This window comes from Amphiura filiformis, chromosome 11 (genome assembly GCF_039555335.1).
Source record: "Amphiura filiformis chromosome 11, Afil_fr2py, whole genome shotgun sequence".
In the NCBI taxonomy this organism is placed as follows: Eukaryota; Metazoa; Echinodermata; class Ophiuroidea; order Amphilepidida; family Amphiuridae; genus Amphiura; species Amphiura filiformis.
The window spans coordinates 55,591,803-55,613,126 of NC_092638.1; the positions used below are offsets into that span (position 1 = coordinate 55,591,803).

Below are 21,324 nucleotides of genomic sequence, written 5' to 3' on the forward strand. Positions count from 1 at the left end.
TAAAAAGGATAAACGATCATCAATAATTTCACAATATAATCCTCAAGCCGTGGTCGTGGACATCTTTATCATCGTCATCGTCATCATCATCACCGTCATTTTCGTTATCATTTTCAATAGCATCGTCACATACTCAAATAAGAAGCTGTGTTGCCCTTTTCTGACCAACCCAGTTGGAAAATATAGGGTTGTATTTATTTTGTCATGTGAAAATGTTGGTGGAAAATTCACAAAATGTTTTTTCCATTTTGTAATAATTGTACCGCTTAAGTCCGATATGTTCCATTATTATGTTTTGATTAATTCATGTGTGAGAAAATATTGTGTAAAAACATAATAATGTTAAAAATGGATGCTTAACGCCCATTGTTAATTGGTCTCCGAGTTTTAAAATACCGTAAAACCTCGTCTACAAGCATATAGTGTTTTTGATGAAAGCTAAATTAATACGATACTACCGACCGTGAATATGCCAATACAATAGATTGGTCTTATAATAATACTTGTTTGTATATGATTGGATCTGTAATTTATTTGCTCAAATTCCATAATGGCGCCTGGACTAATTTAGCTTACATCAGAAGCACTCTATATGCTTGTAGATGAGGTTTTACGGTATTAGACGAGACGTACAAACTCATAGCTTGACAAATAAATATGGGCTCAATCGATTACATTTTATATCAAAAATGAGACAAACAATATAAAAGATATTAAAAAAGAAAGAAAGAAAAGAAGTCCGACCAATTCTGATCATCATCAACATCAACATCGTCATAGTCATCATCATTATCATCATCATCATCATCATCATCATCATCATCATCATCATCATCATCATCATCATCATCATCATCATCATCATCATCATCATCATCATCATCGTCACCCAATCCTCACCGATATCACCATTATCATCATCACTGTCATCATCATCATATCCATCCCATCATCACCGACATCCGGGTGCATAATGTGCTTACCTCTAACAGATGCAAATTGAAGTCCTCATCCGGCACGAAGTCCCATCTTGTGATGCAAAAAAACGAATCTCTCCTGTAAATTTTGTATTGATCATGAGTTAATTATTAAGGTCTATAATAACAAACAAGGTTTCGCTGAGTTCTACTCTATTTCTTATCTGAAAGCCCTAACGCTCCCCCAGTCTGAATTCAGTTATTAGAAAATATGATACGCAGATTTGGGTCGATCCTTCATGTAATTATTTCGTGTAATCTAATCCTAACTCTAACCCTAATTCTAACCCTAACCCTAAGCCTAATCCTAATCATAACCCTAATCCTAACCCTAACCCTAATCCTAATCCTAACCCTAAACTAACCCTAACTCTAACCCTAACCCTAACCCTAATTTCGTGTAAAATTACATGAAGGAATAACCCACATTTGGGTTATTCAAGTTATAATCCATACACCTCCTATGGAATACATCACATGACCTTAATCTCCCATACAGGGTGGTGTATATTTCAAATGGAGTCACCCATTCAGGTAAACCCATTGCAATTCACACTCCCAGTGTGGGAGATTAACCGTGATGTCTTCGATAGGAGGCAAGAGGTGCACGTGCCCTGGTCGCCACCCTTAGGGGGCACCGAATCGACCATTACAGCATCGATTCTGCGCCCTCTCCAAGCGATGAAAGTAAAACATTTCGCGCGCATTTCAGCACAAAATCATTTGAAAAATTAATTTCAGACAAATGCTCAACTTCACTTTAAGTGGTAGGCTCTATTTGTGCAAATTGTTACGCAATTGTTACAAGAATTGGGGAGGAGCGCCATTATGTATCCTTAGCCTTGGGCCCAACACCCCTAGCTACGCCACTGAAGAGGTGTGTTGATTTCAACTGGAATAGCCCAAGTTGATTGTAAACCAGTTGCCAGGGTGCAAATAACTTGATCACAATTAATTCTGATTTTAAATGCAAGACATGACAGTAACGGTCAAATGTCATATCCTTCATGGACTCAAAATCATACCTTTTAATTCAGGCCTAGCCGAGATTATTAAAGGAAGTCTCCGTCAAGCACAACATTATGGCTTATACGTTAGAAAAATTATTTTCAAGCACGAATCACATGATTTTATTTAAAACAAACCCACATTGACCATAAAAACGAATAAAAACATCCGGCTCTCAACACGCGATATTCAAAATTCCCGCGCCGAAATTGTTTAGTGCAATGACGTAATGGTTATTTGTGCTCAATTGTTGTCGGCTTTCATTGTATTACTGGGACGCCATTGCACTAGACAATTTCGGCGCCCGCGAATATCGCGTGTCAAGAAACGGATGTTTGTATTCGTTTTATGGTCAATATGAGTTTGTTTTAAATAAAACCATGTGATTCGTGCTTGATAATTATTTTTCTTATATATATATAAGGCATAATGTTGTGATTGCCGGAGACTTCCTTTAAAGATATGTTAATATACATGTACTTACTTGGTAGGATTTAAATAATGTTTTATTATTGATGACCATTTTTGTTCAAACACATCTCTAACGGCGTCGTATAGTTGACTTTGAATCCAGTAGGTGTCATAGCCTAATGAATATAGAAATAATACCGCACAAAAAGATTTGGGTGGTCATATTTCTTATAAAGGTTGATAAAAAACATTAATATTTATATCAACATGCGAGGAATTGTGCTAGTTGCAGTGTAGTACCTCGCTTGTGTAAAAGGAATTCTTCTGCCTCTCCCTGCTTTTACCCGTCCAATATACACGCATGCTAAATGCTTTACTTGCCTGAATTGAGTGGCCGTCAATGATAAATACCTGACCGCGGTCTTTTCAACTTGGAGAGCATTGTGCGTGTAGAGGTTGATATCCATCAAAGTGTATCTTTCTTCTTTCACGCGATTCAAAATTAAGGCAACTACTTATTACATCGTAGTAGTGTGCCCTTTAACAGCAATATCACCATGCGCGTATTTTGGGGTGGCTCCGGGGTAAAAGCAGGGCGGCGAAATGGAAGGGCGACAGAAGAAGAAGGGGCGGCAAAAACAAGTATTTAAGAAAAAAGGGCGGAACTTTATCAAACCATCGGAAGAAATTGGGTCAACCTTTTCGGGATACTGAAGGGGGGGGAATTGCAATCAAGAAAAGCAAAAATAATTGCAACTATATTCCAATTCAGGTTCCCGACCAAATCTATTGTTCCCAACCCCGACTATATGGTTTAACAATACTTAAGCAAAATAGTGAGAAAGAGATTGAGAAAAACAGCCTTGAACCAAGGCTAAAAGTAGGTTAGGGACGCACCATTAGAATTCAAAGGGAGGGGGGGTAGGAAGTTTTCAAAAAAACAACAACTTTCCCCACTACATGAGCAAAAAAAAAAAAACTTTCCCCACCAGCACTAAAAAAAACCAAAAAACAAAAAATTCCTCCACCTAACTGTGTATAAATGCATGAAAAAAAAAAAAAAAAATTGCTGCCCCGGCGGCGAAAAAAAATTCTGGTTCTTCTGGTTTTTTCCAGACCCCAACTTCTACCCCCCTTAAAGTCTAATGGTGCATCTCTTACCTGTCGTTTCCTTTCAGGATCTAGATCTTTTGTGCACAAATCCACGTATTCTTCCGCAATGCGAATATGCGTGGTTTGGAAACAAAATAGTGGGCATTATGTTGTCAGTAATAAACCCCTCAACAGAAGAAAGTTCTAATTGTTTGAGTGGTCATAAAATTAAATTATTTTTAACACAATGAATTATGATCAAATGCAATTGCCTACACATGCCAAAAAAAGTAAAAAGTAAAAATCGTATAATATGATCAACTTGGAAATCTCGAAGGCGTGTATTTGTATAAATTTCCAAAACTGGAGGTGGAACCTCCCTCCATCCCTCCAGCAAACTCGTCACAGTTGGTTGATCATGGACACTTTACATTCGCCAACGTGCAGTGGCTTTTTCCTCCTAAAATAGCCCCTGATTTATTGGCCACACATTAATATCAATTCAATATAGGGTAGCTTTAGCAGCCACTGCAATGATTATAAAAAAATACGAAAATAACTCTGTACCTTCGCTTGCAAACACAAGATTATTCGCAGTAGCTTCTTTGTACTTGTACCTCAAAGGGATCTGGAACATTAATAATGGAAATCAGCAAACATTTGTTTTAACAGAGTTGGCTTGTAAATTAGGAGGGCGGGTTAGTGTAGTGGTCTTCTCACTCGCTTCTCACCACTGTGGCCGGGGTTCAATTCCCCGCGGTGCCACATGTGAGTTTGGTTGCCGATCCATGCTCGTCCTCGCAGGTTTTTCTCTGGGTGCTCCGGTTTTCCTCCTGCATCTAAATTCGGACCTCTTCTCATATCCCTGTCCCGTCATATCCGGATGGCATCCCTTGAATTTAGTAGCATCTGAGCACTATTGGGCTTAGACTGACTTCGGCCGAATGTTAAAAATAAAATAAAATAAAATAAAATAAAATAAAATAAAATAAAATAAAATAAAATAAAATAAAATAAAATAAAATAAAATAAAATAAAATAAAATAAAATAAAATAAAATGATTTACCCGGATTTTTAAAGTTTGCCTCTGCGTACTAAAACCACACCTGTTGCCAATAATGCTACAGAAAATTGTATAGGTATGAAGAGGGTTAAAGATGACTTGTCGACTAAAGCTGAATTTATACTACATCGCTGAGTGATAGCGATTGGGTTTTAACCAATGAGGTAGGGCGCTTTTTGCTGCGTTGGGAAGAGCGTCACCTCATTGGTCAAATACAAATCCCTCGTCGCTCACCGATGGAGTATAAATTCAGCTTAAGATATGCACTTACTTGGTCGTCTCCTTTGCCCATCTCGAGACGATAGTCATCTAGATTCGAGTGGTCAAAACCATCGGTAATATAAGTTCTCGGGTCACTGAAATCTTCCGGGTCATACAGTTTTGAGGAGCACCGGATGACATATTTCGTGTCCATAATATAAACTCTAAGCGGGTCAATCGAGGTCACGATCACATAGATTCCAAGACTCATCTTACGTCCTTGTGCCAAATAAGGATTAGATATGTATTCTTGAATTATACTTTTCTTCTTCAGGTCAAGCTCTGAAAAGGGAAAGAATGAACGAATTAACAAAAACTAAAAACACTATTATCTTTTGCTCAGAACTTAGCATAGTACATGTATAAACTCTCTTACGCTGTTAACTATAACCGTTTTTTTACTTACACATAGCAGATATAATGAATACATTACCTTTCAGTTTTTTCACTTGATTCCCTCTGTGGTTTATGTTTTTCTGCATCCATAATAGATTTATGTCGTTGTTTTGCTTAAGCTGCTAGAAATAAGAGGAATTTTTGAGAAGCATACATGAGCAAATTCAACAATAAAGACAACCAAAAGTCCCTACTATATCAGCTGAAAACCAAAACTGTCCTTCCAGTTACTTCCCGTCTTTATGATATAATAGCAGATTTTCTGACTTTCGTGCACGGAATGTTAGAAATTGTAATTTCTCGTGTTTAGAAGTTTGCATTAGAAATTAACTTCCCAGGTCCCTGTCTAAAGAAACATTAAAATACAAACCTCTTCCAAAAAGTGTGGTGCACTCTGTGGGATCAGAAAGGATTTGGGGACATATTTTAGTCTCCCTCGAGTTGTCAGCAGTGCCTTGATTGTAATAAACTTCATCCCGGGGATCTGGTTAACCTGTAAAAGGGCGGGAAAACAGCGAATGAATAAATGAACGCATAGATTGGGCTTATTGTATTCACCGAAACGAAACGAAATCAAATTGATACTTTTAAAAGTTTTCACCAGTAATCCCGGTTTGTTGATTATCACTTTTTGCCAAAACTGATAATCACTTGATGCGATCGAGTGAGTGACAACCTTGAAATTGGTATCAAAAGATACGCTGTGACAATCCGCATAATTTCAAATCAAAACAAATTTCATAATTCATTTACAATAGCCCTTCGTTTCTTTGATTATCAGTTTTGGCAAAAAGTTATAATCATCATAACGGGATTACTGGTGACAACTTTTAAATGTATTATTAAATTAAATATTAAATTACAAGTCTATACTACAATGCACCATAGTGAGACACTATACAACTTTCTTTATCTGCGTCAATAATAGAATATTGATTTAAATGGAATTGAATACATCTCTAGATCTGAATTTGTAGCCCGTGTAGGATTTGTAGGATAGTCGCCGATTGAAACCGCTGGCTATGGCTTTTTGCCCCGGATCACCAATATCAGTTCGGGAGCACTCATAATTCACGGACGTCTCTGATATCAAATACTCTTGAAGTGTCATGTCACATAACAGTATCATATTTCAGAGACGTCTCATAAAATAATCACATACTCCCTAGTTTCAAAACCCAGTCGCAAACGATATTAGTAATTTTGGTGAACGTGCCGGCGCAGTGGGAATAATTTTGTGAGTAGGCCTTATCAGGGTTGTAGCTAGCTCAAGTTGAGTGCCTGCTAATTTTACTATCCAATTCATGAATTAGAGCGCAGGCTCGGGTACTCTTGGGATTTTTTTACTTCAAAACATTTGATTTTGGCCATTGCAATCTAAGTGTGTTCTGGGACCATTTGTCAGAATTTGCACAGATAGATATACTTTTTGCACAGGTAGATATTTGCCAAACATAGGAAAGCTTATTCTAATACACTCAGCTTTGTTCCGATGTGCTGCATCGAGTGCCCAGCTGTCAACAAAGCTCGACGTATGTGATATCAGAGACTCCCCGTATGTGAAAACACTGACCCGTCTTTGAAATCAGAGACGTCCGTGAATTACGAGTGACCCCGAATTGATATGGTAGAAGAAGGTCAGTGAGTACAATACCAATCACCTGTTCGTGGTGTTGATTCTTTTCTACTCCATGCATTTGCATGTCTTCTGGAGGACGATTTGAACTATTGTTTAACGTCGCCTTCGAAAGTTTACATGTTTGCTAAAGTCTATAGCCTAATCCTTGGCCAAAATGTATGGTTATGCATTTTGATAGGAAGTCATTCCATATTTTTTTTATCATTGTAACTAAATTTAATAGTCCTAAGCATACTGCAGTTACTGTCCGTTTTCCTATACACAATACACAGTGCTCTTACCATTGACGCGTAACCTCTACAAATAGTGTATGATAGAAGTATGGGTAATTGCCTAGTTAACGTCGCTGTGTGAAAAATAACCGGCCAATATTAAAAATACTCTTCTAAAATTCCAGAAAATATAGTTTTGTAACATGTCCTAAATTTTTAGCTAATTTAGATGTTTGGAAATATTCGCACTTTGGTGTTTTAGTGTATGTTATAGGTAATAGTACATTGCCTAGTTAACGTCGCTGTGTGAAAAATAACCGGCCAATATTAAAAGTACTCTTCTGATATTCTAGAAAATATAGTTTTTTTACATGTCCTAAATTTTTAGCTAATTTAGGTGTTTGGAAATATTCGCACTTTGGTGTTTTAGGAAGGATATGTAAACGACAGATAACACCAAAAATATGAAGAAATTATTTCCAAACCGTGTTACGGCCCACAGCCATTATGTTTCTCATTTTCAAGAATGTGGTTAACAATATGCACAGTATTGTCTCATTTCGTGAACAAAGGCCACACAGTAATTGTTACCTTGCGTTTGCTTTATAATCGCTCACCCAACTTAAACTATAATACCAGCTCATTGCTCATCACACAGGTAAAACAGACACATGTGTGTGTGGATTTAACCAGAGAAGATCTGATGTAACATAGTTGAGCTGTTTTCAATGAATATTATCTTGGTTTAATAGCTTTTAATGGGGTTTAAGTCCTGCAAAGGTCGTGGTGAATTCTACTGTAGACCTGACTGCATCATGGTCTACCTGTAACATAATGTAATGAACTTTATTCTTCATATTCTTAGCTATATACAGAATTCAAGGGTCATTTGATCATTATGAAAATCATTCATGTCTCTTCTCATGAATCAAGTAGTCATCGAAACCTTTGAAAAAATAATGTATACATAAATCACGGTTATAAATCATTCCATGTCAACAATGTGCATATTCTATAGAAAATATTTGACATAGAAATAAGGAAACAAGAGCGGTTATTGCACCGCAAATTGGTGGGCCGAGCTAAGTGCCCGCTTCAGTTTTAGGAGTACTAGACCCCTGGTTTTCATTTAATTGTATTCTTTTTTTAATTGTTAATTAAAAATCGAACTAATATTAATTAATTAGCAGAATTAATATTAATTAACTTGATAAATATCAATTATCAATGTTTACCCTTTTCCTAATATCTCTTAATATTAATCCCATATTAATCTTCAAACTAACAACTTACAATATTGTATTGTAGTATTAAACATATTATATATAAACTGAGCTCAAAAAGAAACTTATAATTTTTCACAAGGTCATATCTTGAAATCCTGTCCATCAAATTGAACCAAAATTACACACAGGTTTACTTCAATACTCTACTTTAACTCATGTCAGTAACAAGCAGTTATCCAACTGATACAACAGCAAAATGCACTGACATGAATCAGATTGCTGTATCACATTCACAGCCCAAGCCCTGTTTCATGAAAAAGTGTATGAAAAGCAGGAAGCAGCACCGTTTTATCATCTGTGCAAGGATCTTGTGTGCATTCTCACAGATTTTTTGTGCTGTGTGTCAAATGTTGGGCTGTGAAAGTGGAGGAAGTCCAGGAAGCTGTCCCATGACAGTGCATTTTGCTGTTGTGTCAGTTGGACAACTGCTTGGTTACTGACATGTGTTTTGAGGAGAGTATTAAAGTAATCCTGTGTGTAATTTTGGTTCATTTTGATTGACCGTATTTTAAGATATGACCTTGTGATTCAGAAGTTGTAAAAAAATATAAGTTTCTTTTTGAGCTCAGTTTATATATGGTCGAGTTTGTTTGTTACCTTAAGGTGCTAGTATAGAGCCTCTAGATCACTGCTAGGGTGGTAGTGGACTCCAATTGTAGGGTACGTTTTACGCTAGAGGTCACGAAAGGTCACACAGGGGTAAACAAATTGAAAATGCTTCGATCTTGTTGAGAGATATACTCGTCTGATGACATGGATTTATATTAGAAGAAAATGTATAGTTTGCGCTATCTACGACCTATCGTTGTTGAGTTATCCTACAAAAAACTAATTTTTAGGCTAAATGACACATTTTTGGCTGTACATGGATCAAAATTCTAACTTACTCTGATTTGGGCAAAAATGGTTGCAAATTGTTTTTGTAGAGCCAGAAAAAGAATAGTTTTGCCTATCTAATGTTTTCACTTACTGAGATGTCAAAGGCCATTGGGTAAGTAAACAGTTTAGAAGGTAAGTTCAAAAACGTTTCTTGATTCTTATATCAAGATGAGCAATTTGCCACCATTTTCGCCCCAATCGGAGTAAGTTGACATTTTGACCATTTTGCCTAAAAATGAGGTTTTTGTAAGATGACTCAATAACAATAGATCGTAGATAGCACATACTATACATTTTCCTAACCCTTGTCATCAGACGAGTAATTTGATATATCTCTCAACAAGATTGAAGCATTTTCATTTTTTTTATCCTTGTGTGACCTTTCGTCACCTCTCCCGTTCTGCGTTCCTCGATAGTGACCATGCTATTAGTAGTAGCAATGTGATCAAACCAGGGTAAAAGTTTATATGCAGTTGGCCTATTGTACCTTTTGATTGTGCTGTACTTCGTTGGTTAGGTTTCTCTTTGGCGAAAAGGGAGAATGGTGTGCCCATAAAACGTCCCACTGAGTAACGTCTTCGGATTCTTGGTTCACGTACCCCAACATTTTAAACACGTTTCTTGCGTGAATTAATCCACGCTTCTGAAATGAGGAAGGGTGAAATTATAGTGTTATTTACCTCTTCTGCTGGAGAGAGGGTTTTTACTGGGAAATATCAACCGGCAAAAAGCAAAGAAAGCAGTTCAATGGGACCTGAGTTGACCATTTCACCCTCAAATGGAAGTAACGGTAATTACTCACAGTAAGCATAGCCTGCGTGCCCCCTGACAAAAATTGATAGAAAAAGTGCCCCTCTGACAAAACAATGAAATAGAAAATCTGGAGGGCAAAGGAAAAGACAAAGGACAAGGAGCCCCTTTTCCACCTAAATTCACCCTGATCATGGGCCAAAATATTGTAAAATACCAACATTTTAAGCGTTACGCGCGCACATTGTCACAATACAATAAAGCCATTTCCATCCAGATCATGGGCGAAAATAGTGTAAAGTACATCGTCTCAGTAAAAATTTCTTGGAAGCCCGAAAATATGTACAGTCAAAATGAAACCGGTAATGCAACTTCAGTTTTTTTCGTCTGTGCCCCCGGAATTTTATTTTATCCCCACCTGACAAACTTGCCTGACCAAGAAAGCTTGCTACGCCCCTGATTACTCGAGAAGTCTAGCTTCGAATTTGCTCAATCAGGGGTGAAATTTTGGCAAATCCTTAAATTTGGATAAAAGTAATTTTGATATAGATGGTATCTTGTAGTCATAGTAGAGCAAGGGTTGCCTATTTTGAATAGCTTAAAAATTAGATGAAGTGCAATTTTAGCCACATGACACTGCACGATGTGATGCGATACGATCACCCGAACGTTATATAAGGCAAACATTAGAAAAAATAAAGGTCTGATAAAAAAATCTGATTTTTGCCGAATTTTTCCGGAAAAAAATTTAAATAAAAAAAATGTCCGCATTTCTTTTTTTTCAAATCGCGTGATTTTACAAATGCGGGCGCGAGCTTTGAGACAAACCTTTTTTTTGACTAAATCGGCTGTGTTTACTTCCAAACATCCATTGTTTTAAACAGTGTCATGCTTTTAAAATCAATGAAGGAGTACTGGTTAGTGTAGTGGACTTCTCACTCTCTTATTAACACTGCGACCCGGATTCAATTCCCCGCGTTGCCACATGTGAATTTGGTTGCCGATCCAAGCCCGTCCTCACATATTTTTCTCCGGGTGATCCGGTTTTCCCCGTGCTTTTAAAATCAAAAATTCGATATTCGGTTGACATCCCTTCAATTAGTAGCCTCTGAGCACTGACCGGAATTTTATTTTATCCCCGCCTGACAAACTTGCCTGACCAAGAAAGCTTGCTACGCCCCTGATTACTCGAGAAGTCTAGCTTCGAATTTGCTCAATCAGGGGTGAAATTTTTGGCAAATCCTTAAATTTGGATAAAAGTAATTTTGATATAGATGGTATCTTGTAGTCATAGTAGAGCAAGGGTTGCCTATTTTGAATAGCTTAAAAATTAGATGAAGTGCAATTTTAGCCACATGACACTGCACGATGTGATGCGATACGATCACCCGAACGTTATATAAGGCAAACATTAGAAAAAATAAAGGTCTGATAAAAAAAATCTGATTTTTGCCGAATTTTTCCGGAAAAAAATTTAAATAAAAAAAATGTCCGCATTTCTTTTTTTTCAAATCGCGTGATTTTACAAATGCGGGCGCGAGCTTTGAGACAAACCTTTTTTTTTGACTAAATCGGCTGTGTTTACTTCCAAACATCCATTGTTTTAAACAGTGTCATGCTTTTAAAATCAATGAAGGAGTACTGGTTAGTGTAGTGGACTTCTCACTCTCTTATTAACACTGCGACCCGGATTCAATTCCCCGCGTTGCCACATGTGAATTTGGTTGCCGATCCAAGCCCGTCCTCACATATTTTTCTCCGGGTGATCCGGTTTTCCCCGTGCTTTTAAAATCAAAAATTCGATATTCGGTTGACATCCCTTCAATTAGTAGCCTCTGAGCACTGACTGGCTTTGAAGGATTCGAACTAGCGCTCCCGACCCTACCCTACTGTATTCAAACCTTTTGGTCAACCTACGGTGCATACACGCTTTGTATTTTCGATGAATAAACTATGAGTAAATTATTATATAAATGGATCTTTGTTATTTATTCAGACGCATCTGTTATGGTGCATAATATCGATGAATGAGAAACATATGTTGATTTTAAGTGATACTCAAGTGATGTGTCATGAAAGGTTGGTAAGTATGAAGGTAACCAATGGGGTCTATAGAATATCAAAGTTTATACAAGGGTCAAAGTATTCCACTGTTCATAACGACTCAGAGAAAGTATAGTTTGACCTATCAGTGATATATGGTTCTGGACACAGTGTCAACAGCCAGTGTTATAAATATAAACTTAATACTCCGTTGGTGAGCTACGCGACGGGCGATTGGTATTTCACCGAACGCATTGGTATTTCACCGTATCTGATTGGCTAGAAATCGATCGCTTTGTCGCTCAGAGGTGTAGTACAAACTCAAAATGGAGACATGTATTCAATTCGATTGAATCGATATTCTATTATTGACGCAGATAAAGAAAGTCGATAAATGTACATTGTATTATAGATACAGCAGCTGGATCTTACACGGGTTCCTATGTATAATTCATTTCTCAAACACTTGAAAATATCACAATTTTTACTTTGGATTTCAAAATCTTTACTTATAAAATTCAGTTAAAGATATCAACAGCAAACAGCAAGGCCCCGCTAATCAGTGTATTGCTTTTATAGTTAGTGTACTGGAAACAAAACCTGCGTTTTACCTGAAAACAAATCGAATTTTCTATAATAGTAACACCGTATGTGGTACTGATCATGCGCAAATCGTAGAATAGAAACTAAGCGGCAGGCTCTATGGCAGGGCTATGGTATCTCATATCATGTAAATGGTATGCTTAGCCTGAGTCGCTCGGCCTATCTCGAACAAAAATGAAAGGATTCATGGTACTATCACGGCAATTTTTGACACGAAGATATAGGGATGATGACGCAGTGCTGGAGTTATAAGCAAAAGGGTAAAATGCCACATTTTGGGGTGCACTTCATAAAAATGCTCATATTTTAACCAAAGATGTCTTAAATTGTTTATTTTGCAAAACTTTTTAAAATTAAGAATAGTTTGCACCCTCTAGGATTTGCAGAATCTAACAAAATAAGTCAAGTATCATTGAGGCCTATTGACCTTGACATATGTTAATGCATTACGTAGAAAAAACACCGTATCAGTATTGCCTATTGCTGGCACCTTCCAATTTCCCAACCAATTTTCGCACGGTACTATTGACCCCGGGACGTGAACTATTAGGGTTTTATGGTTAGGGTAAGGGTCTTGGGGTTATGGTCTTAGGGCTAGGGTCTCAGGGTTAGGGTTAGGGTTCATTATTGATCGGAGATTATATACGTATTCATTTGTAATTTACTCGTAATAGTATATCGTGTTCATGCGCTTTATTCCGTAATCAAGAAGTGTGATAAACAGACGCCTTTCTGGCAGAACGACTCGTAGCAAATTGATATAGCGTGTGTATTATGGATCCATAGGTTGCTGGTTCGAACCCCGGTCAATCTTTGGTGGAAATTTAAATCTAATATGTTTCGTTACTTTGTTAAGAGGAAATGATAATGCCATTATGTGGAATCTACCCAAGGAAACATATATACAAAAAAATTGGGTGGCTAAAATTTCTGGTGAAAATAAGCAATTTTATATTTCTAGCGATTTTAATTTTGATTTATTGCTGTATACTAACCACGGCTGTTTGATGTATATAGAATTGGCTTCATTATTAACTAAATGCAAACTATAGATGGCGCTATTTATCCTAAATCATATTTCTTTATTTGCAAGGGTTAGGTGATTAATACCGCCAGCTGGAATAGGTGAAACAGCTGGAATAGGTGAAACAAGCAACAAGGAAATTTTATAAACATATTTTATCAAATAATAAAAGGAATTATTTGTATTAAAAGCTTGTAAGGATAATTTCCAGTAACTAAATAGCGCCACCAATTTTGGGATTAATACATACATTTTATATCCGAAAAAGCTTTAAAAAATACTATAAAAGTGAATAATTTTGTAAAAGAGGGGAAATTAAAGTTGAGAATGACTCAAAAGCATCTGTATACATTAGCACGATATCACTTTTAGTTGTTTAAGCCTAAAAGTTGGTTATACATGATGTTTTGTTTGAAAAACTAATAAATGATCCCATCAAACAACCGTGTAACAATAACACGATTAATGATTTTCTCAATAAAATCTGGTATTTTCGTTAGAGCCTTAACTGATCACTCTACTATTTTTGAAATTGCCAAATTAATTCCAGCGTAGCGTTCTGGATGATTGTATCTTTAGAATTACGTATTATGATCTGTATTCCTGAATGGTTCAATTGTGACTTTCATTAATTGCGAGGTCTCCACACTTTATTGAATGGCAAGGACACTGGTGGCGTTCGGTAACGTTATTTAATGCGCCCATACACGATCAAATATATATGAATTTTTAAATAAATAAATCTTGATTGATTGATTGATTCCAATTTCAATATATCAATGCCCCGGGATCAATGCTCGTGTTTCCTTTAATGTTCAATTCAAATATTAAATTATCTCACAACGTGACAGGTGGTTCGCACGTTAATTAGTTGCTGTGTTACCAAGGTAACGAAACATCATACACAGGGCAAACTATTCTTTTTCTGAAGACAAATAATTTGATACCATTTTGCCCCCCCCGTGGAGTCACAATTAGACACAATGTTACCTCTTTGCTTATGCTTATAACTGTATGATGTAGATAGGTCAAACTATACTTTTGCTGAATACTAGAGGAACACGTTATTGTTATTTTTAACCAAACCCGATTAATTTTGAACTTGTCTGCTGTGTAACAGTTCAATGACATTTTCCCACCAAATAGGGGTGCCGTTGAAATAGCCCTATAGACTATAGCTCTGTAAGTTCTGTATCTCTCCTATATATGGTGAATTTAACATGATGTACACGGTGGTTACGGAAATATATTATAAACATGTTCTATGATATAAGGCTTCTGACATTTGACAGGTGTTTACACATTCACTGCCTCATTTCAAATATATAGTTTTAGGTTTTGGTTTTGGTTTTGGTCACGTGTTTTCCTATTGTCCTGCCTAACCACTTGAATCATAAGATATCGAACTCATTGTTTCTACCTTTTGTTTAAAACCGAACATTTGTGACAGTCAGTTTCGGTTTTGGTTTCAGTTTCTTATAAGTGGTGTGGATCGTAAAATTATTTGATTTGAAGTTACCTACTCTAAGTATACAAAAGAAATGTTTAAATTTCGCAGTGCAATATTCACGAGCAGAGAAGTCAAACAAAGAAGTCTACATTTGAAAGCATTGATTTAGTTTGAAAGCATTGACTTGAGACTACGAATTAGCCTAAGCTGATTTCACTGTGAAAATATATAGACCATCAAAATATTTCCACAGACATTACAATAGGCACTTGACAGATTATGACTTCAGTGTTATAAACACTATTATACACAATTCTATTTATGTGCATGTCGCATGACGGAAGATCAATATCATAGAAAGCTGGTTGAAACTAACTTTTATTCAATTTGGAGAATAGAGAGAGAGAGATAGAAGAGATCGCCAGGGAAAGAGGGTATGTGTGTGTGTGTGAGGGGGGGGGTAAGGGTAAGGGAGAAAAAAAGAGGGGAGAGAGCATTGGAAGTGGGAAGGGAAGGAGGGGGAGAGGGGGCTCAAGAGTGGAGTGGAATAATAGGGAAGAGTCGATATCGAGTGTGGGGAGGGGGAGGGAGGAGGATATATATAGGTGGCGGAACATAGGTAAGAGGTATGGGTTGTGCTTTCCGGGGAATAATCTAATTCATAATCAAATCATCTACATCATCATCATCGTTTATATTTCAGACAAATAAACAAAACACCCCCCCCCTCAATATATGCACATGATTTCTACATGTAGGTCTAGGCCTCGTATAGAGGCCTTGCATGTGACGTATCATCCCGTAAATATGGCGGACTACTCAAATGCATTCAACAAAAGCATGATTGCAATCTACCGTGACAGTTCGTCTCACACACATAACCCTGCACTACGATCAAATAGGTTGATGACAACATTTGATTGAATGGACTGCACTCCGCCATAACTACGGTGAGGACACCGGTTCAAATCCTTTGTCTGGAGCCAATCGATAATTTCATGCAAGGCCTCTATAGAGTGTATGCAATAAACCAACCGGAACGATATAACAATTGAGATGGCAGCCATGTTGGAGGACAGTTCTAAAATAGCTTAAGATGACAGAGGGACAGGTCTCTAGATCGATTCCACATCCATTTATACCTATCACCTGTTTTAATGTATTATCATGCGATTTGCCCCGTGGCACCTTATGGAGGACAGAATTTTATTTAAATGAGGATGACTCTGTCATGAGTGACGTCGTATTGCATACCCTCTATATATCCATCTTTTATGTCTCAACGATGTCTATGCATAACTTATCGGAACTTGGGTGCAATTTTATGGTGTCATGGAAGTGTGCCACCTACGGCAGAGAGCATCAAAAGTCGCCGGCGTTGATAGATATCGATAATTCAAATGTTAGCACAATAGGCTATTATATACGCAGGCGGCTGACACTGAAAAATTTGCATGGAAAAATGACCCGTCTCCTCCGCAGCCAATTTGGTTCCGCTCCATCGAAATCAAGCCGGTCACGGAGGAGACTACCCTCCTTTGTGTTTGTTCATTTGTGTATGGAGAGCCCTTTTGGAGTCCGGAATGACTTAGGCTACGCTCTCAGCTAGAGTCCGACGCTGCATTGCACTAGAAATACCTTTTCTGTGAAATCGCTATAGAGCCAACCGGGAGCACGTATTCGTTTTGAAAATATAGCATTAAAATTAGTATCACCCTTGTGGCCACCGTGCAGTGGAAAACCTTAATTCTTTCATTAAAAGGAAATGAAAATTAAAAAAACACGGATCTACTTGTGCACCAATAAAATTGGCACAGCAATTTGTCTCAAATATGAATGAATTTTAAGAAACATACGGGGTATGATGAACATTGACCTGACGCCATGATAGTAGGATCTATTAGTCGTTTTATATACAATGTATATACCGTATTGTCATAATACCAATATTTGTCATTATATATAATGAGTAATATCTAGCAACGTAAATGTGCAGTTCATATGCACAAACGAATACTGATCTTTATGATATTCAGGTTTTTGTACATCACATAATAACATGTCACATAGGAGGTCATACGTGTTGACCTTCATCTATTGTATTTGTTCATCTGTGTATGGAGAGGATTAGCGCCATTAAACGCCATTAAAACGCCATCAGTATTAGGGCGTAGTTCAGTGAACTCACCGGATTGCTATTCTAAGTACTTTGATAATACAGATAATATGTATTAATGGGTCGAGGCGATTGCATTGAAAAACCTAATAAATTATTCATAACAGTTACGTAATCAATCGATAGTGCGGACACTTTTTATTTGCAAACCACCAAAATTCGTGATCTTTTAGCGTTGGAAAAGAAACCACGTGAATAGAGTGCCCTCTCAAGAATATCAACTCTCTGATATACGTATGGTTATAGGCCATTGTACTTTTGATTATATACCCTCTTGTGTCCTCTCAGCACAAAAGTGTTATGATTGCATACCAGTTCATCTCCACATTTTAATCCCTTGATTTTTGGTTTCTGAACAATAGAGAAACCAAAACTATATATTTGAAATGAGGGACTGTAGGTAAACCCCCTTCAATCGGGGATACACACATTTTACACAGGTTGCGTAACCATGAAAATGGGGACACCCAGTTGGCACATAATAGAGCCCGATCTTCCCCAGTTGACTAGGAAATTGTCAAACATTCCTGACTTTCTACAGGGCAAATGGAGACATCACCCCCTATTGCCCTGTAGAGTGTCTTAACACGCTCTATACGCTGTAGAAGTGACGTCATAATCGGATTAACTACCATAGCAATAGATGAATACAATTTTTGAATATACCGCGCTGCACTGCAGCAGGTTGCACTCATCACCTGTCTTCAATCAAATAATAGATTGAATACAATACCGCTCTTTTCAAAGAGACTAATCTTACAGGTGCAAGTGATTAGCATTTCTTTGAAATCTATGGTTCAATGCATCGGTACCGCATGAACGTTGTAGTGCTGGGCGATATTGCCAAAATTGTATTCATCTATTGCTATGGTAGTTAATCCGATTAACTACGTCACTTCTACGGCGTATAGCCCCTGTTACCAGATCTGCTGCGCATTCAAATTGCGTTGTATTGCATCGTAATTTCATTTGTGTCTATGCTAATTATGTTTACACAACATGAACTCACGTGTTTTCAAGCAAATTTGCCGATAATAGGTGATCAAAAGCGATCGGAATGTTACAAAAGTACAGATCGCATTCAGCTTACTTCATATGAGATGATCTTTGGAAAAATACGGCATAATTTGTCTTGGTGCTTGCGGAATGCCATGCAGTAAAATATTAAAACGTTGCGGCAATTCATGATTGACAACTAGCAATCGGCGTATCCTTCGTATCCTCAGGAGGGTGAAAGTGCATAGGAACAATGCCGGAAACTACGTCACGCTATTGTTCGACCTAGGCTACATAATTTTTAACGCATGCGTGTTCGTCAATACAGCTTTAGACTCCTCCACCTTCGCAACACGGTACGTGGAGTGACTAGAATCACACTGACGGCGGAGGAGAATACTAGCTGGTCAAACAGTTTAATTCTATCAAGCATATAATACCTAAACAATCATCGTCATTTGATCTATTTACTACAGAATATATTGTATACTCAAAATATAATTTTAAAATAGTAAACCTGTTAACTTATATATTTGTGTACTAAAATATAAGGACACGTGAATAAAATCATGTCGAAGACAAAATGGCCGCTAATCCGCCTATTGTGAGACCTAGGATACATATTTCGAAAGAGGGCAGCAGACTAGGATGCCTATCCCTTTGTCTATTATTCCTGGTATCCTCCGCTGTCCATTTCTTTATCCACTCACTAATCCTCACAAAAGCTTTGTGTTGATTACGTAATGTGTGGAGGCAAATTGCAATAAGTACAATGAAATAATGAGTAGGGCGGGCTCCGAGGCGGGTTTCTTCTTCATCTTACGTAACTGTATTGTTCTCCAAAAAACCCGGAAGCTTGTCGTTTGGCGCTCTAGCTGAAATACAGCAAGATAATGTAAGATAGTAAATGTAAACCTGTATTTTAGCTAGAGTATCTCGAGCTACCTGTTACCCTGTATAGAGTCCTTTTGAAAATCGGGGATATCCCCGGTTGGCGGTATATCCCCAATTACAGGTTAAAAAATTGGAATATATCCCCAATTGTATGGCAAAAACCAACGCACCACCCACACCTGCCACAATGTTTCAAGTTACTCACATCTTTCCGTCGATAGAAATGAACTACTGGCCGACTAGATACAGACTTTAAGGTACATATTTCGAGGTGCATAACAGACACAAAATTTGTGTCATAACAAACACCAAATTGGTGTCGATGACCTGACATGCATGCATTCTTTTGTGATGGTCTTTCAATTTGTGTCGATGTCCTTGGCAGACTTGACTATGCTTCAGTGGTCATGAAAGGATTCAATAGATAACCTCTGCCCCACTAATCCCCAGCTATTGTCTGAAATTGCACCTCGGAAGATATATTATAACAACTCAGTCCCTCAAATGATAGTCATATAACGACCAAAAGATAAATGACTGACTATCATTGAGGACTGAGTTCCGCAGTCTACTGGCCGACTATTGACGATTCCACTATAGATTATATAATCTATGCTTCCACAAAGGTCGGTGCTAAGATTTCCACTAATATTGTCCCGTTTGCTACACATAGGTGCACACTGATTTCCAATCTGTTTGTCTAGATATGTCAGGCATAATAAGAAAGTTACAGACAATACCTGTACCAGTATCATCCATCGCAACATCAAAACCATTATAATGCAGAATACCTTAAAAATGACTGACATGAAAGTAAACAGTCCGGTCCGACTGCCTGATCAGGAAGTACTGCCGAATCAGGCAGCATGTTGCCGAGTTAGGCAACACAGGCTTTGGTAACCCTTCCGAATTCGACAGACTAAGGACTAAATTGTTCATGGTGACTTTATAAAAGATCGGGGGAAATTTTACTTTGACACACATGAGCTACATGTAAGTTGACAATTTTTCACCGGGCGAAAAAAAATTCCACCGGGAGAAAAATAATTTAAATAAAAAAACAATTTCTAATGGTTTTAAAAAAATTTGATTTAAATATGCAAATTAACTTTATTTTAACTAAAATTGATGAAAAATTACTACTAATTGTACATTCATTGATAATTTTATATATTTTACCTACTTCTTTACTCTAAACCAAGAAATAATGTAGATATCAAAAGATGCTCTATTTGAAATAGAGCATTGCATTGTGGGATACCATACTGCCTGACTCTGCAACATACTGCCTGATTCGGCAGTACTTCCTGATCAGGCAGTCGGACCGGACTGGTAAACCTGCTCAGAAATTATCTTTTTCCGTGCTGACTTGCTTTCGCAGATTTGACACTGCGGTGAGAGCAGGCAATATTCAAGGCTAACGATGCGACGCGACAGTCCTTTTGTCATGTGTTCACGGTCATGATCACAATAATCGCAATGAACTTACACCCAGTTACACCGTACAATGCTGCACTGTATTAACACCCCGATTAATGATGTATCCCCGTGTGTAGATTTTTTATGCTTCATGGAACCATAGAAAATTCATGACCATTCTATTCACGTCGGTACCGCTACAATCCATGCTTCAAAAAGTGCCCGTATTAACCTAGGAATTGTTTTTGATGATAATTTGTGAATGGATCAACATGTCAAATGTATAGACGAATCCAACGAGCCAAGTCATGGTCAGGATTTGGTCGGCCATCTTTGGGTAGCCGCTAGCACCAACCTGGTGTTTTGAGCGCCACATTGTGCAAATAAAAGCCGCCTAACACTTAGAGAAGATGCAGAATTGTAGCGTAGCATTAAAATCATAATAACCATTGCTGGCAGGCGGATTCGAACCAACGATATTGACATTAGCAGTCTGATGCTCTACCACTGAGCTATATGACAGCATCTAGTGATGAAGGTCGAGTTTTTAGCGTATACAGTGTTTGTCTGTGATAATGCCGCCTCGTGAAATAAATAAATATAAAATCTCAATTTTTAATTTAAATTTATTTGATAATTTTCTAACCTATATTTTCTTTAGAGCAGGGACAAATATTTACCCTTTTATCCAATTTGACCGCTAAAAAGAATCAACTTCTCTTATTACTGATTCAATTCCGCGAT

The 21,324-nt window shown here is 37.5% G+C and overlaps 1 protein-coding gene across 1 annotated transcript in view; it reads right to left on the reverse strand.

Annotated features, from left to right (window-relative positions):
• LOC140165019 (probable tubulin polyglutamylase ttll-15) overlaps positions 1 to 19,398 on the reverse strand; it is a 30,044-nt gene extending 10,646 nt beyond the window's left edge. The window contains exons 1-8 of the mRNA XM_072188431.1: positions 19,367 to 19,398; positions 9,713 to 9,868; positions 5,580 to 5,702; positions 5,247 to 5,331; positions 4,824 to 5,095; positions 4,056 to 4,116; positions 2,470 to 2,572; positions 984 to 1,056 (exon numbers count right to left, since the gene is read on the reverse strand). Of these exons, the coding sequence (XP_072044532.1) occupies positions 984 to 1,056; positions 2,470 to 2,572; positions 4,056 to 4,116; positions 4,824 to 5,095; positions 5,247 to 5,331; positions 5,580 to 5,702; positions 9,713 to 9,832 (837 nt within the window). The 5' untranslated portion in view covers positions 9,833 to 9,868; positions 19,367 to 19,398. The remainder of the gene's footprint in view (positions 1 to 983; positions 1,057 to 2,469; positions 2,573 to 4,055; positions 4,117 to 4,823; positions 5,096 to 5,246; positions 5,332 to 5,579; positions 5,703 to 9,712; positions 9,869 to 19,366) is intronic.
• Between the last annotated feature and the right edge of the window lie 1,926 nt (positions 19,399 to 21,324).